The sequence below is a fragment of the Perca flavescens genome, chromosome 24 (genome assembly GCF_004354835.1).
Source record: "Perca flavescens isolate YP-PL-M2 chromosome 24, PFLA_1.0, whole genome shotgun sequence".
In the NCBI taxonomy this organism is placed as follows: domain Eukaryota; kingdom Metazoa; phylum Chordata; class Actinopteri; order Perciformes; family Percidae; genus Perca; species Perca flavescens.
The window spans coordinates 11236886-11251932 of record NC_041354.1 but is presented as its reverse complement, the minus strand read 5'-3'; the positions used below and the strand labels follow the sequence as shown (position 1 = coordinate 11251932).

Here is a 15047-nt window from a genome sequence, read left to right as displayed (position 1 = left end):
TACTTCGCCTTCAGCAAATATTGCGCCCCCTCTGCAATTTGGATATTGCATTAGTCCATATTGCGTTAAAATTGCGATTAATTATTTAGCCCTAGGATGACGTTATAATGAACTCAATATTGGTGCGCAATAAATTCCAATATGAATAATATATGTGTATTTAGATACTTTAACAGATTTTTTTTGTTTAAAAGATAGAATACAAAAAAAAATGATGCTAAAGGTGTCACAAAGTGGGCGGCTGTGGCTCAGTGGTAGAGCGGTTGCCTGCCAATCGTAAGGTTGGTGGTTCGATCCTTGGCCCTGCAGTCCATGTCGAAGTGTCCTTGGGCAAGACACAGAACCCCGAGATGCTGAGCACGTGTGACTGATTATCTGATGAGCAGGTGGCACCTTGTACGGCAGCCTCGGCCACAGTGTATGAATGTGTGTGAATGGTGAATGGTTCCTGTACTATGTCAAAGCGCTTTGAGTAACCGTTGAGACTAGAAAAGCGCTATATAAGAACAGTCCATTTACAAAGTCACTATAGAGTGGCACAGCATCTATACGAGACTATAACAATATTCTGGATTGTAATAATGATGCCGTGGTCAATTAAAAACGCCACAGAGCAGGGACATATGTTATGCAGGCTATATTATAGAGCCGTTACATGCGATGTAAAGCATAATAAAGTAGGATAAAGTTATCAAAAACAAAGTAATGACTACTTTAGTACTGCGTTTTGGAATATTACAGTGATATTTTATATAGCAGGCCTATAGGACACGCCCAGAGACATTTCCCTTATTAATGACCATAACATCACGCTGTAGCCTACTTAAGCCCGCCCCTGGTAAAAAAAAAAAAAAAAAAAAAAAAGCAGGGGTGCTCCATGTGACGCTGGGGCTGTTACAACAAAAATCCAGTATGGCGGAATCTGTCAGGAGATGAATTTTCTTGTCTCCCCCCACCCCCCCACCCCTCAACCCCTCCTGCGCCGAGAAAGCCCCCAGAGTCTAGCATAGGAGAGAAATAAAAGCACTGCGGGACACATGTTGGGACGACTGGCTTCCTCCTGGCCCGTGTAGGTGAGCGGTGTGTGTGTGTGTGTGAGTTCGTGTACCCCCCTCGGGATGAGTGTGTGTAGCTGAGCTGCGCCGCTTTGATGTTGATATTCAGGCAGGGATGCGATGCACAGACAGCGTTCATCAAAACAATGTCCGGCTGAAGTTTCCACTCCGCTCCGCTTATCGCTTTCGGCTTCCCCGGTTCTGTTTCTACGGCTGCTCTTTGAGCCTGAGTCGTATCTATTTCTGGTAGGAATGATTTCACATCTTTAAGCCATTTAGCTAAAAAAAAGAATTCCAGACGGTTTGTTGCAATGTAGCGGGCGGGAAGTGTTAAGGCAGTAAGGGGGGAGATGGACAGGCGATGTTTATAATGCTGATTGTTGCTGAGCTATTTTTAGCGCACGGCCGAGCCCTAGGCTTTTAATGCAATACACATAGCGCCAACACGCCTCTATCGCCTTGTACTTGTGTTATCGGCGAGAGAAATAAATGCGTAAAATGAAGGTACAGGCCTGCGTTAAGTGTGTGTTCGAGTGTGTGTGAATGGTTCGGGATGGGCGGTGGTAATTCTCTGCATGCGTCAATCTTTTTTTTTTTTTTGAATGGGGGCGTACGGGCTGTTGGAGCTGTTGAAGCAAGTACGTCAAAGCAACACATTACGGCTAGTTTAAAGTGTCTTTAAGCTAGCTAAAACGGTTTGTAGCACGACATATTAGTCAGAGATGGGTCCTCTTGAGCTAGAGTTTGGACTGGAGTGCAGGGTTAGTAGCAGCCATTTAATGTCATAATTAAGTTACATGCTTATTGAATGTTTTTTTTTTTTGGAGAAACAAGCTATTTATTTGCTATTATTTGTGTAATTTTCCATTGTAACTGTGGTTTGAACCCATGTTCCAGATCTGTTTTTTTCATTATTTTGTCGTTTTTTGGGCTTCAGGACTTGTCTCCCCAGATCTGTCACCCTGCATCAAGCCAGCTCTTTTTTTCGGGACAATGGCCTAGGATGCACACACACGAATACCCCTCCCGAGACAGATGAGATGCCCTGGGAGAATGGTGTTGCATGAAGCCCCCCCCACCCTGGGTGTCAGCTCCTCCCTGAGACACACACGTTGCCCCCCTGCCCCCCTCCAACCACACTCCACCCCTCCTTGCTTTTCCATCACAAAGCGCAAGTGTGTGTGTGTGCACTGACCGACTTTTTGAGGGGCAATTTGTCCTGCGGCTGCACTGTCTGGCCCTCTTGTCTTGAGACCCAACCCCCCTCTAAATACACGCACGCACGCACGCACGCAAACACACAGACAGACACACACATGCATCCATCCTTCTTTTGGGGACCTCTGAGACCTCTGCCAACACACACACAAGGGGCGTGAACATGCATGCTCCCCCCCCCCCCCCATGCCATCACCCTCCACCCACCTCGCCCTCCAGCAGTTTTTACCCCTTCTATTTTTGGTAGTAAAGTCGACTTGATGCTTTGGGCTCCAGCGGTGATTACATCTGACACTCCTGCTCCAGGCTCGAGGAATTCAGGCTACTTTCCGAAAACAAAGAAAAGAACAATTATTTATTTCCAGATAGAGCAACAAAAAAAAACATTTAACAATCTCCAAAATCTTCCAAAAACCGAGAAAAGCTCATTCGTCACCAAAACAAACACAAGAATCAAAGGTTTCTGCTCTGTAAAAATTCAAACGTTCATAAGACTAACAGGGCCGTTCTACCCATTTCTACTGTACAGTAAAAGTATATACATCAATACGTCATATTTCCATGTTTTTTCTTGGATTTTTGGAGCACCCTAATCAAAAAGAAACTATTTCCAGAACAAGCAATTTAATGCCCGATTGGTTTACAGCTTCTTTGCAGCATAAGCACAAGGTCCAAACTTGAGGTTGTAATGAGTTTTCGAAAAGGTGGTCTTGGATCTGCATGGCCACAGTATTTTACTTTAAAAAAAAAAAAAACTTTCAAGGAGCAGGATTTCACAATTGGCTTAATAAACAAGAAATAAAGGGGTTATAATAAGTTGTAATAAAAAGTGATACTTTTTACAACCACGGCGGACAACTTTTGAAGTCTTGTTGCTTATTCAGCATTTTAATCTTTACAATACTTAGTTCCAGGCCTACGTTATATAATATAATTGCTTTAATGGACATAAAACTGTCAGAGTTATTTTAACAATTATAGATGACCCAGCCATCAGGTCTATACTGTAAGTGGACAACAGTTGCCATCTCCAAAATTAGTGTCACTGAAAGATCGATACTGTAAATAACTTGGAAAAGAGCTGTGTGTGTGTGTGTGTGTGTGTGTGTGTGTGTGTGTGTGTGTGAGAGAGAGAGAGAGACATTAATAGAGATACACCTATGCTGCTTTTTTATCTCCTGATACCTATTCTCTCAACTCATATCAGTGCTTTCCTTTTCCCAAATTTAAAATCTGTATACCTCATGGTCCTTTTCATCCTCTCTGATAGGTTGGTACCGGTGCCAGACAGCGAGCTGCCTCTCTGGTTGGAGTAGCCAAATCAAAAGCTTCATGGGGATTGGCTGCTGCTGCTGGAAGTTTACTTCCTGTTTCCAGCCTTGAGGAATTATTGACAGACCGTCCTGAGTGTTAAATCAGCCTGAGCGTACGCACGCACACACACACACACACACACACACACACACACGCACACACACACACAGTCGGCACATCCACAGTTTTGGCAGGATAATAGCCTCCTGATTGCCACCCTGTAATCACATAATCACATCTGCACTCGGGCAAACACACAACTGTTCTGCAATACACACACCAAGCCGGGCGCTCATCTGCCGTACTGCGCGGGCACGCACCCGCCCCACCTGTCAGCGATGACATCACACAGCCACCAAGGTAAGACCTATGTCAGTACATTACACTTGTTGTTTCCTTGTCGGTCAGCATGAAGCTGTTTTTGTACAAGGTGGAAATGGCTCACTTGTCTTGTGCTAATAACACGATGTAGGATAAAGTTTCAATATCACGATTTGAGCTTTTTTTTCTGGGTCTTATGTCACCACAGATAGCAAAGTTAGATCCACGCATCCAGATTATAATCCACGGTGAAATTACATTTTTCTGGGCGTCTTTTGGCTTCCTGCATCTGTTCATTAATGTTTCTGGAAATGAATTCCTAATTTAAAAGCCTAATGTACCAGTTGGATGGGGGTGGGGAGTCAGTCACCCTGGTTGAAGGATCAGTTAATGCTCCTAAAATTTAATCAGTCTGACTTAAAGTGTTTTGGCAAAACTTGAAATACTTATATAATATGTTGACACAAAAGGTGCACAAATACCAGCGTAGGACACTGATAAAATATGCATGATTAAACTGATTAAAAAAAAAATATATATATATTTAACTCTTGTTTTAAAAGTGAGAGAACTGAATGCAGATGACATTTTTTGGAGCATCTTCTCTGCCTATTCCCTGACTGTCACGTGTGCAGTAATGAGAATTAAGCTCCTCGACGCGGCCACATTAAGGGGGTAATCTCTCCGCAGCTACATCTGTCATAGGAACATTTTGATTTCGAGCGCAGACAGATCGCAGCTCGCTAAAACGCAATAAAACATTTTAATCTGGTTTTATGACTGTTAATTGGCTTGATTCAATATGAATGAGCTCCAGAGGGCGAGAGAAAAAAAGTCCATAACAAGGGCTCATTAAGAGAGTCTACTTTTCCTCTTTGACACCCAATCAAGCTGAGTTTAGGAGCTCGTGTTTTAAGCGAGCTGATACATTATTCGGTAAGCAGCTGGCAGATGAAAAGGTTAGCTCCCTGCCCTGGTTGGTGCGGTACCTGACAGCGTTGCCTGTGTTTACTTTGTACACCTAGGAGTGTGTGTGCAATAGAAATACCACAGCTGAGGTAACCACCGGGCCCCGAGGCCCTCAGCCCTCCAACGTCGCCATCACACCCCCAGACTGTAGTGGGGATATTCAGCACTCCGGGGCACATGGGGTGTATGCCCTTGGAAGATGCACACGTGCCTTCCAGAGAAGACACTTTGTCCACAGACATCTCGCCACGGTGTTGACTAGGGGTTGGGCAATCGTCTTGATTTGAACAATTCTGATCCCAACTCAGATTCTTCCTTTTTTAAATTCCTGTTCTTATCAAGTCTGGATTCCAATTCTTTGAGGGGTGGAGTTGTAACGGGTCATGCGTAGGGGTGCATGATATATCGACTCAATGTCGTTATCGCGATATCGTGTTGCGCAATATTACATTGAAAGTGTTGCGATAAGTATGCAATATTGTGTTTATTTTGTGGAGCGCTGTGTCCCATCTGTTGGCTGTGTGGCTTAGTTATGTTTGATTTAGAGCCCACTTGAAACGCTGTAACGATCATCATTTCATTGGCCAGTTACCGTCCTACCTGCACTACGTGACAAACCCTATGGAGTGTACCACGTGTGCACATTCCGAGAGAGTGACAGTGTGACTGAAGAAATGGATAGAGACAACAAAACAGAAAGAATCAGAGAAGCGAAAGAAAAGTTGTGTCCTGTTGTCTTTATTTATATATTTTATACTGTCCAACCAGTAAAACATGTCCTGTTCTGTGGACATGGTCCTTATTTATTTATTCATGTTGGACCAGTCCAATATCATATAAACCTTGTGTTGTATTTGTTATGAATTTATTTTGATGCGTTTTCCCATAACTTTTGTAATTTTACATGTTTAAAAATATCGAAATTAATATCGATATCGCACTATTCATAATCGATATCGCAATATCACTTTTGGTCAATATCGTGCAACCCTAGTCACAAATTACAAAAAGAAATTTGTAACTGATTATCAGATTCCAAACGATTCCAAGAAAGAAACGATTCCATTGGAATTGGAATTTTTGAAACGATTCCAAGTTGGCACTGGTTCTCGATGCCCAATCCATAGTGTTGACTCACTTTCCCCGGTCCCCAAGTAAGGGCAAATCACATTCTATCATTAGATTAACCTCTGATTAGTAAGCCCCAACAGTTGTCAGTACACAGCCCATTCCTGCTCCTTCCTTCCTACACGTTCACTCATCTCCTCTTCAAACAGGGCCGACGAAATGAATGCCCTGCTAAGCCTAAGAAATGATTTTGACACTGATATCGGCTGACATATGCGTGCAATGTGTTGATAAGTGACATATTAAATGGTCGGAGGTGTATTCATCACCTAGAAATGAATTCTAATATACATTTAAGTAGGAGGACATATTCAGATGATGTTTCATATTTGTGTTTTCATGATGAAGTCAGAGGCAACATTTTGTCTATTGCTTTGATTGTTTCTGAGTTCACTTTATTGCAAATATTGGTAAATTGTTATTTAAAAGAATGATAAAGACTTTGAAAAGTTCTAAAAGAAAATTGTGGTTTATATCATTAAGTTTTTAGAAATGTAACTAATTACTAAAACTAACTGCACTTCCATAAAGGGGACCCACAAGAGATAGATCTAAAAAGAAATTGTCAAAATTAAAGCAGCAGAAGCTGAGACATCCTGGCAGTTTGTGCCCTAGTATGGGTCAAGCTCCAAAAAACCACTATCCTACATTTCCCATAATGCAACGCACCAGCATCTAAGTCTTTCATTACTCGATGAGTAAACTGATCTTCATCGGTGAAATCTTCAAAAAGCCACTTTCAGTCATACAGACTCCAGACTCTTACAGTCTTTTTACAGATCCAAAATTGGTTTTATTCCCCAAACTTCTTTATTTTTTTTTAAATGATACCCTTTTATATTTTTTTATCACAATAACGATACCGTTGGAAGAAGGCAAACGGTTATATGAATCGATGCCAAGATCTGAACACAGCCAAGGCAGGAAACTTCATTCTGGCCAGGGGCTGCAGCAGCTGATAGAGCAGATAAACTAACCAGCTCCTGTCAAAATATAATACGATTTAGCTGTTTTTAATTTCCCACGCTGCCCTCCTCTGACTCCCATCATCTCCACAGTTTGCTTCCCACTAGAGGGCCGAACAGGGCTACCCGGAACGTGGCCTGTCACCTGTCTTAACTCACCTCTCACCACAGCACAAAAACAGCTGTGATCTTTTGTGTGTCCAGGAGAGACGGTTAGTAGCAGCAGCTGCTGCGTCTCACTGTCTTGTTTGCCTCTGAAAAGCCTTCAGAGGAGACTGTCTCGGTGCCTCGAGTGTGGGCGTCAATTCAAGGTGTTGCTTCGTTTGAACGACAGCTTAGAGACACTTGTTGGCTTCTTAGTGCACAGAGAGAGAGAGAGAGAGACAGAAACAGGCAGCCGAGAGACAATAAAAGATATGAAATGTGAAAAATGTGCAACAGTATGGCCTTGTGGCGCTTGTCAGACTTCTGTTTTTTTTTTTTTTTTGTTTCACTGAAATGTTTATGTCAGTAGATATTTACAGAAGTGAGAATGTTAGCACGGTAAGGAATCTGTATATGTTTTAAAGAGACGCATCAATTGGATTTCTCTCGTTTGTTTGTTGGAGAAATTGATCCTGTGGCTTCAGGTTGCATCCGGGTTGTCTGCAACTGCCGCTGTTAAGTTGGATTGGTTTTATATTGAGGGCAATTAAACAACATTGGCTTTGTTCTCATGGTGAACAATGAGACTTTCAGATCCCCGGCTTTTGTGTACTCGTGTATTTGCATTGCGATCCAAAGCTGCCAACTTTTTTTCCGAGCTTGCTTTGCACTTATTTCCAATCATGTACCAGCCCTCTAAGTAAAGCTCTGTGTGTGTGTGTCTGTGTCTGTGTGTGTGTGTGTGTGTGTGTGTGTGTGTGTGTGTGTGTGTGTGTGTGTGTGTGTGTCTGTGTGTGTGTTCGCATGCTCACGCAGTCCACGCAGCAGCTCTGGGCGGGTATTTGTGAGCGTGCCTGCCTGCTTGCGTTCCATTTTTGTAATCTGTAAATGAGCTTACTAGCACGCACGTTTTTGGATCCAGGACTTACTCATTTTCTTTATTACAGCAGCAGTGGGATTTGTAGATTAAATATAATTTACCATAAATCTCTTCCTAGAAAAGTGAAATTTAAAACGCTTTGTTGGGTTTATAATTCCCAGAACAAAAAGGGGTCAGGTCCACGCGGCCCTTGACATGGGTCTTTTTTTGCGGCCGTATCAGCAAAACGGGCCGGAGTGTTTGCACAGGAGGGATTACTCTGTGTACTCAGAGCTTTAGCACATTAGCCGGCGACATTGGTTTTACACTTGTGCTTAGCAATGAGCTAACATGTTGACCATGTTTGGTTAAATGGGGCGGTTATTAGGGCTGGGCAAAATGGAGAAAATCAAATATCACAATGTTTGTGGCCAAATACCTCGATATCGATACCGCAACGATACTGTAGTGTTGACTATTGGTGCTTTTACAAAATATTTACACAGTGAGATTTTTGATAAATAATCATCAGTAATGTGGATATACTGTAATGACTAAGTGGGTAAAGGCAAATAATAGAACAGCTGCAACAGTCTGGTAAGTTAAGAAAAGTACATCACTTTACTCTAATGCAGCCTTTAAAACCAGGAAAAGACAACACTTATGCCATATTACGATATCCAAAATCTAAGACGATATCTAGTCTCATATCACGATATCGATATAATATCGATATATTGCCCAGCTCTAGGCGATTTCTGTAAATGTCACACTCGGGATGTATTGCACTTGTTAATAGCAGTGAGGCTGAATTAAATTACGCCACCTGCTTGCCAAAAGTATTAGTCTCAGTTCACTGAGCGAACCGAGAAACCATTTTTCAAATATTTGCGCACGGGCATGCATTATTTTTATTTTCAGAGCTCCAGTCTATGAAAGTAAGTCGCTGGGTAGCTGAGCTTTTTTTGAGTTACCATGGTTACCGCCCTGACAAACTTACAGCAAAAATAATTTATGTTTATTTACTTTTTTTGTGATTCGGTGACCCTTTAAATGTGTGTTTTTGCTGAATATTATCCTTGACTCAAAAATGTCTGAACTCGGGGTTTCCCATGATTCTCTGGGGCCCCTCTGTGGTTGTGGTCGCTTGCCATTAGCACCCCTTATCAGTTCCTGGTGACAGTCTGGCTTTTCACCGTGTCCAGATAAAGAGGGAGACCACAAAAACCACATTCTGGAGCAAAAGGAAAGACCAACAAGGGTAGTACTTTTCTTAGAAATCAACATATAATGGGCAGAATTTCAGGGCAGATAACGCTAAGTGATAATATTCAGTTGGTTAGTAGCAGATACATTAACCAATAAGACTAAGGGCCAGCGCCAGTGTCTCTGCTAGTTTAAGACCGACACAGTTGTCAGTTTCCCGTCTAGCGCCCGCGTCGTTTAAAAAACAAATGCACCTGCGCCCCTCTGTGCGCCCGTGGGCGTGCTGGTCTTACAGGGAGGTGTGTTCAGGTGCATTCCGGGCGTATTGCTATCTTGAGGCAGCGGGAAGTGATCGCACCATTGACCAACAAAAACCTTTTCTAAAGTCAATAGTGCAGCAATTTGTTACACACACACAGGGAAGCGCAGCAGCACACACACATGCAAAAGATTACAAATAAAAATATTACGTTAATTATTAAATCATAATCATCATCATAATAGCAACGCGCCAAGGTCCAAACGCGCCTGGCTTTTAAAAGGGAATGGGAGATGACACTCTGATTGGTTTATTGCATGTTACGCCCAAAACACACCTATGAATTAATGAAGACTCTTAAGTACAACCCTTTTAAACCATGCGCCCGGCGGATGGGCGCATGGATTTGGACACGCCCTAAACGCACCTGCGCCGTTGAATCATTAAAATAAGGCCCTAAACTTACAAATGCAATAAAGGCCATATTTTTTCAATTGACACATTTATTTTTCCTAATACATCATCAATGTTTAGAGTGGCTTTGCCGTCCCTAGAATACAGAATATGTTTATTATTTTAGAGAAACCTGTTACATCCAGATAGTAGTATCTTTCCAGGAAAGTCTGCAGTTTGACACTGGAGCAATAGCTAAGACTGCACATGAGTCACACACACACACACACACACACACACACACACACACACACACACACACACACACACACACACACACACACACACACACAGGCACACACACTGAGGCCAGTAAGCGGTTGGTAAGTAAGTGCCAGGTACTGCAAGTGATTATTTGTGAATGAGAGGTTTGAACTTTACATGATTTCATGCAAAGAATGTGAAATTGAACGCATTCCACAAACACTATGAAAACCATGTCTGCAGCGGGATACAAACTGTTCAGATTCGATTTTTTACTGCTTTATTTTGCAGCGTCTGTGTGGGCGTGAGCGCCTTTTATGGTTGTGAACCGTTGAACTTGACACAGTGCTCCTTTCCTCGAAGGCTCACTGGTATCTAGGTTACAAGCCCGGCCGTTTCTAGCTCTGTATAGCTTTGAAACACGACAAAAACAGTAAGGAAAATAAAGTACAGTGAACACTAATGAGTAAAGTCAGGATAGTGGATTAGTGTCTTCAGGCTTGAGGCGCTGGTAGATTCGCTGCTTGCCATGTACAGATTTATGTCATGTACGGACTAGTCAACTTGTGTTGGCATTAGTCAAGATAGATTTATGGATACTGGTTAAAAGGAAAGCCATTGTTATTGAAACTAGCTTTACACAATCTGCCGACAGTAAAGCTGGTTTGGCCACATGTTAAATTCCTGGCCGTGACTTTTCATTTCTTTGTAAGGGTGTCAGGCGATTGACAGTGATGTGACGTAACACACTCAATACTCAACTCCTGCCACTGTGAAATAACAAGTGTTTGAAAGCAGGGAACAATGAAGAAAGTTGATCTTTTCATCTAAGTCTCAGTTTAAAAAAGAAGCAAATTAAGCCTATTTCTCAAAATGTGGAACTACTCTTTAAGTATCATAATCTGATTGTTTTTTTTTTACCCGATGTTAGTCGAGTCAGACCGGCTCTGGTCGAGTGCAGATGTGAGTTGCGCACGCTCAGATTTAAACGGTTTACGGCATAACGTGTCATACCGAAATTTGTGAAACCCATAAAAAAATAATTGTCATTACAAACAATAACAGAAGATGGAAATCATGTCAACAACATTGTAGCTATCTATGCTTGTTTGATTGCTAACGCTAGCTCAAAACGCCATTCAAGTGACAGCCTTTGTTGTGTTTGATTGCTAACTCGTAGCCAGCAGAGAACGAACTTCGTTATGTAGGTCCATTTCTATTGCTTTGACATTATAGACTTCTCTCGTTAGCATCTTGTAGGCTACTTGTCGCAGAGTGACGCACGCACAACTCACATGAGGGCTAACAACGGCTACCGAAGCGCGGCAACCCTTTGATGCCGCTGTCGCTGCTACGTCAACCAATCAGACCAACGATCCGTTGGTCTGATTGGTTGAAGGACTATCCAATGCGCCCAGAGGCATTTGTAGTGGCGTCCGTTGGTAATGAGCTGCGAAGGAACCTTGCCCAGACCCACTCTCAGTTACAACTGAGAAGGGTCTGGTGTCAACCAGGCTAGCGAGGGACTGCTGCTGACGTAAAATAGTACTACAGACAAGGTAGTGACACGCGCATGTACATGGGATTGTAGAAAACAAACACACACACACACACACACACACACACACACCCTCTTGGATCGACTAGCCCTGCCAGCCCTGGTTTCTCATACTAAAGTAATTGTTGTCAAGGCCAAAAAAACTAATCTTGTAGGTTTATTAGGGCGGGCTCTAATAAAACTCCTGCACATTCACCTTCACCCCGCTGCTGACAGCCGTGTATTTTGCGTTATCGTACACAGGGCAGGGACAGACAGAAGGTTTTACACTACCATTCGTTTTTTTCTTAAAAGTTCATGTTTTTTTGCCTCGTCACCAGCAGCTTTTTGTGTGTGTGTGTGTGTGTGTGGGGGGACTCTCCAGAGTGATTAGACTACCCATCTTTGGGTCTCACCCCTGTATTTGATAAACACTGCAGTACAGTACGCTCACAGATCTCTGGATGCCTATAAGTCTACATAATGGATTCGCTTTTTATTACACCTGCCAGATACTATTAAGGGGAGGGGGGGGAGGGCAGCAGTGGCATAGAGATTTAAGGAACACAGACTTGGGACTGGATGATCACTCGCTTGTACTGCTAAATGGAAGAAAGAAACAAAAAGTGAATGAGAAACACTTTCCCAAGTGAGAGAAAGTGAGGAACCTGAGGTGCCCTTGAGCAAGACCCATAATTCCTAGCTGGTCCAGTAGAGCTGTGATTTCCCTGGGCACATGTCGAGACAAACTGTGAAAAAAGGAAGCTTCTCCGTCGGCTGTCTTCTCAGATGTTTAAAAATGAAGTAAAAGTAAAAGCTTGCTCTGCAGTGGTTGACTACAGATCTCTGAATACAAGGCCAAAGTGTATGATGGCTCATGCAATTACATTTACATTTCTCTCATCCTATTCTCCATTCAGTGACCCCCTTACATCCTCTTATCCAAATGCACGCAATCACACATCCATGCTTAAATCCAGGGGTGAAGGGGTTAAAATTTGGTTTCGCTGCAATAAAGAGGGCCCGGCTTATCCCTGGGTCTATTTTTAGAAGCGCACACACACAAGAAATGCGCACGGCGAACAAACAATCATTATATGTGCTCTCCCGTGTTGATTCTACTCTTCACGATTGAGCGCTCTGTTGCCGTGTGTCGTGTCGCTACAAATGGAGAGCGGGACGAGCGCGCGCGTCACACAACCTGCCTCTTTTGTGCGGCGGTCAGTGTGATACGAGCATGCGCCTCATCGAGGGGGATTTCAAGCCTTGATGTCACGTTTGGTCTGCCATCCACTTGCGCTGACATCTTGTTTCTCGCCAATGAAACCAAGTTACGAAATTGTAGATGATTGCACAAAAAAATAAATAAATAAAGTTATTTCCCACCCTTGCTGAACCCGGTAAACAGAATAGGTTAGGTTCCTGCCAGCCAGACAGTTCGTTAGTTCTGTCCTCCCATGTGCCACCAACTTGGCTGAACATGACAAAATGTTCATCCCAGAACAAACCCAGAGGGGGCCAACTTGACCCTCCCCCACCCCCCATATGAACAAGCTCTGCTTTGTCCTCCCCTGTGCAAATGGAGCGCAGCACCCAGCTTGTCCTACCACACCTACCCCCCCCCTCAAAAAACAAAACACCTAGAGCAATCATGGCCTTTATATAGTATGTCCGAGTACATTAGAAAAGCTCGGTTTTTAATTGGTATTAGGACAGAGACAGCAGAGAGGGGACATGAGTTAATGAGAGGAACGGGACACATCTTTTGTCCCCGTGTCTTTTGTCTCGTCCCAGCCGAGAAACGGGATACGCTGTGTCCTGCCAACGAGCTGTCAGCGGCAATTACGGTTTACACCGCCTCCCCTGAGCCCTGTCCTTGTGCCTTTTGACATGGTGCTCCGCAGGGCTTGACACAAAGCATGGATGTCTGGCCTCGGCATCGAGGAAATACGGCCGTTGGTGCAAGTGTATCAAATAAAGATCACCGCTGGGACCTGAAACATACAAAAACTTGGAAAAAGTCAAGGCAAATATAGCAAATATGAAACGGTGCACCTGTTACTCTGTATGCATAGTGGCTGCAGAGCATCTCCCATATTGTGGGTGTTTGTTGTTACAAGGCATTAGGCCCAGCTACCGATGCTTTACAAATCTCCTAGCAACCATGTGTGGCACTATCATGCATGTCCATTAAGATTCGACTGTGTGCAAATAATCACTAAATGGTATGAAAACCATTCTGTGCAGCGTGTGTGGCCATGGGTTGTCTGCAGGTCAGTTCAATAATTGATCTACTCCTTATAATGTAACTATAATTGTTGCTGCACTGGGTCACTGCAGGGGGCTGCAGTCTATCCCAGAATGCACAGGGCGAAAATTCAGAGAAACACCTTTCACAAATTAACTATGGTTAGAAATTGAATAGCAGTTCAAAACTCACACTCCTTCAATTATAAATGAGCTAATAAATCTCATACCTATCCGTATCCAACAGTTGCTGTTATATTACATTCACAGATCCAAACTGTAGACACTGAAAATCCAAACTGTGAGTCTGAGGATTGCCCCCATGCACGTTTTTTGTGTCTCAGTCGGTGCTTTTCTAGCTCCAACATCTCTGCCGCTTTAGTTGTTGTTCTCTTCAATGGTCTACTGATCTCATGACTTTAGCGTGTTTTGGACGTGCAACAGACGCCCACGGTCTAATTACCGATTCCCAAACTCATTTGTGATTTTGTATCAAATGACGCCATTCACAGAGAAGCACAAAGGAGCACTTAGACATCGCGCCAAATTGCATTACCGCTGTGTTTTTTCCGACTCTCCCAGCATGAAATGAGGGTCAGATGGTTGTTTCCAACTGTTTCACGGGCGACGCAGACTGTCGGCGGCTCACACAGGGGTCACCCATTCTCTTTTATCAGTCGCCGTGACGTCAGCCGGTTGCCCTCGGGAAGCAAATTTTGCGACCCAGAGGAAAAAGCTCTTCAAGGAGAGGCGTGTTTGATTAATCGTATTGTTCCTGTCTGGTTCACCTTGCTCAACTGGAGTCACCCTGGACGAAGCAGCCAGAACGGAAGTGCGCTGAATGTAATGAGGCTGGAGTGTCCTTCCTGTCTTTCTCTCCGTCGCTGTCTCTCTTTGTAAACGCCACAGTGGCACAGACAGACATCTCATTTCTCCCACATTACAAAGGCCTCTGTCAACATAGAGCATGCAGTCTCTCTCTCTCTCTCTCTCTCTCTCTCTCTCTCTCTCTCTCTCTCTCTGTGCTGTCACAAAACTACATTGAGCAATGCAGCAGACGGAGCTCTCCACCATTTACCTCATTACTCCTTCGTCCCTCCCCATTCACAGCGCAGATCATAACATGCATGTTATGATCATGCAGCGGTAGCTGCATTAGCTCGAGTCG

At 43.5% G+C, this 15047-nt stretch overlaps 1 protein-coding gene across 5 annotated transcripts in view; it reads left to right on the top strand.

The window, feature by feature from the left end:
* Positions 1 to 989: 989 nt before the first annotated feature.
* The window catches only part of LOC114551115 (histone deacetylase 4), a 60245-nt gene continuing 46187 nt past the window's right edge, over positions 990 to 15047 (top strand). For 3 of the 5 annotated variants that reach the window (XM_028572207.1, XM_028572206.1, XM_028572203.1), the window contains exons 1-2: positions 1017 to 1073; positions 3544 to 3947. In XM_028572207.1, coding sequence (XP_028428008.1) covers positions 3926 to 3947 — 22 coding nt within the window. In that variant the 5' untranslated portion in view covers positions 1017 to 1073; positions 3544 to 3925. Of the gene's footprint in view, positions 1074 to 1207; positions 1302 to 3543; positions 3948 to 15047 lie in introns of those variants that run through there. The other 2 variants (XM_028572205.1, XM_028572204.1) reach the window with 2 other exon arrangements.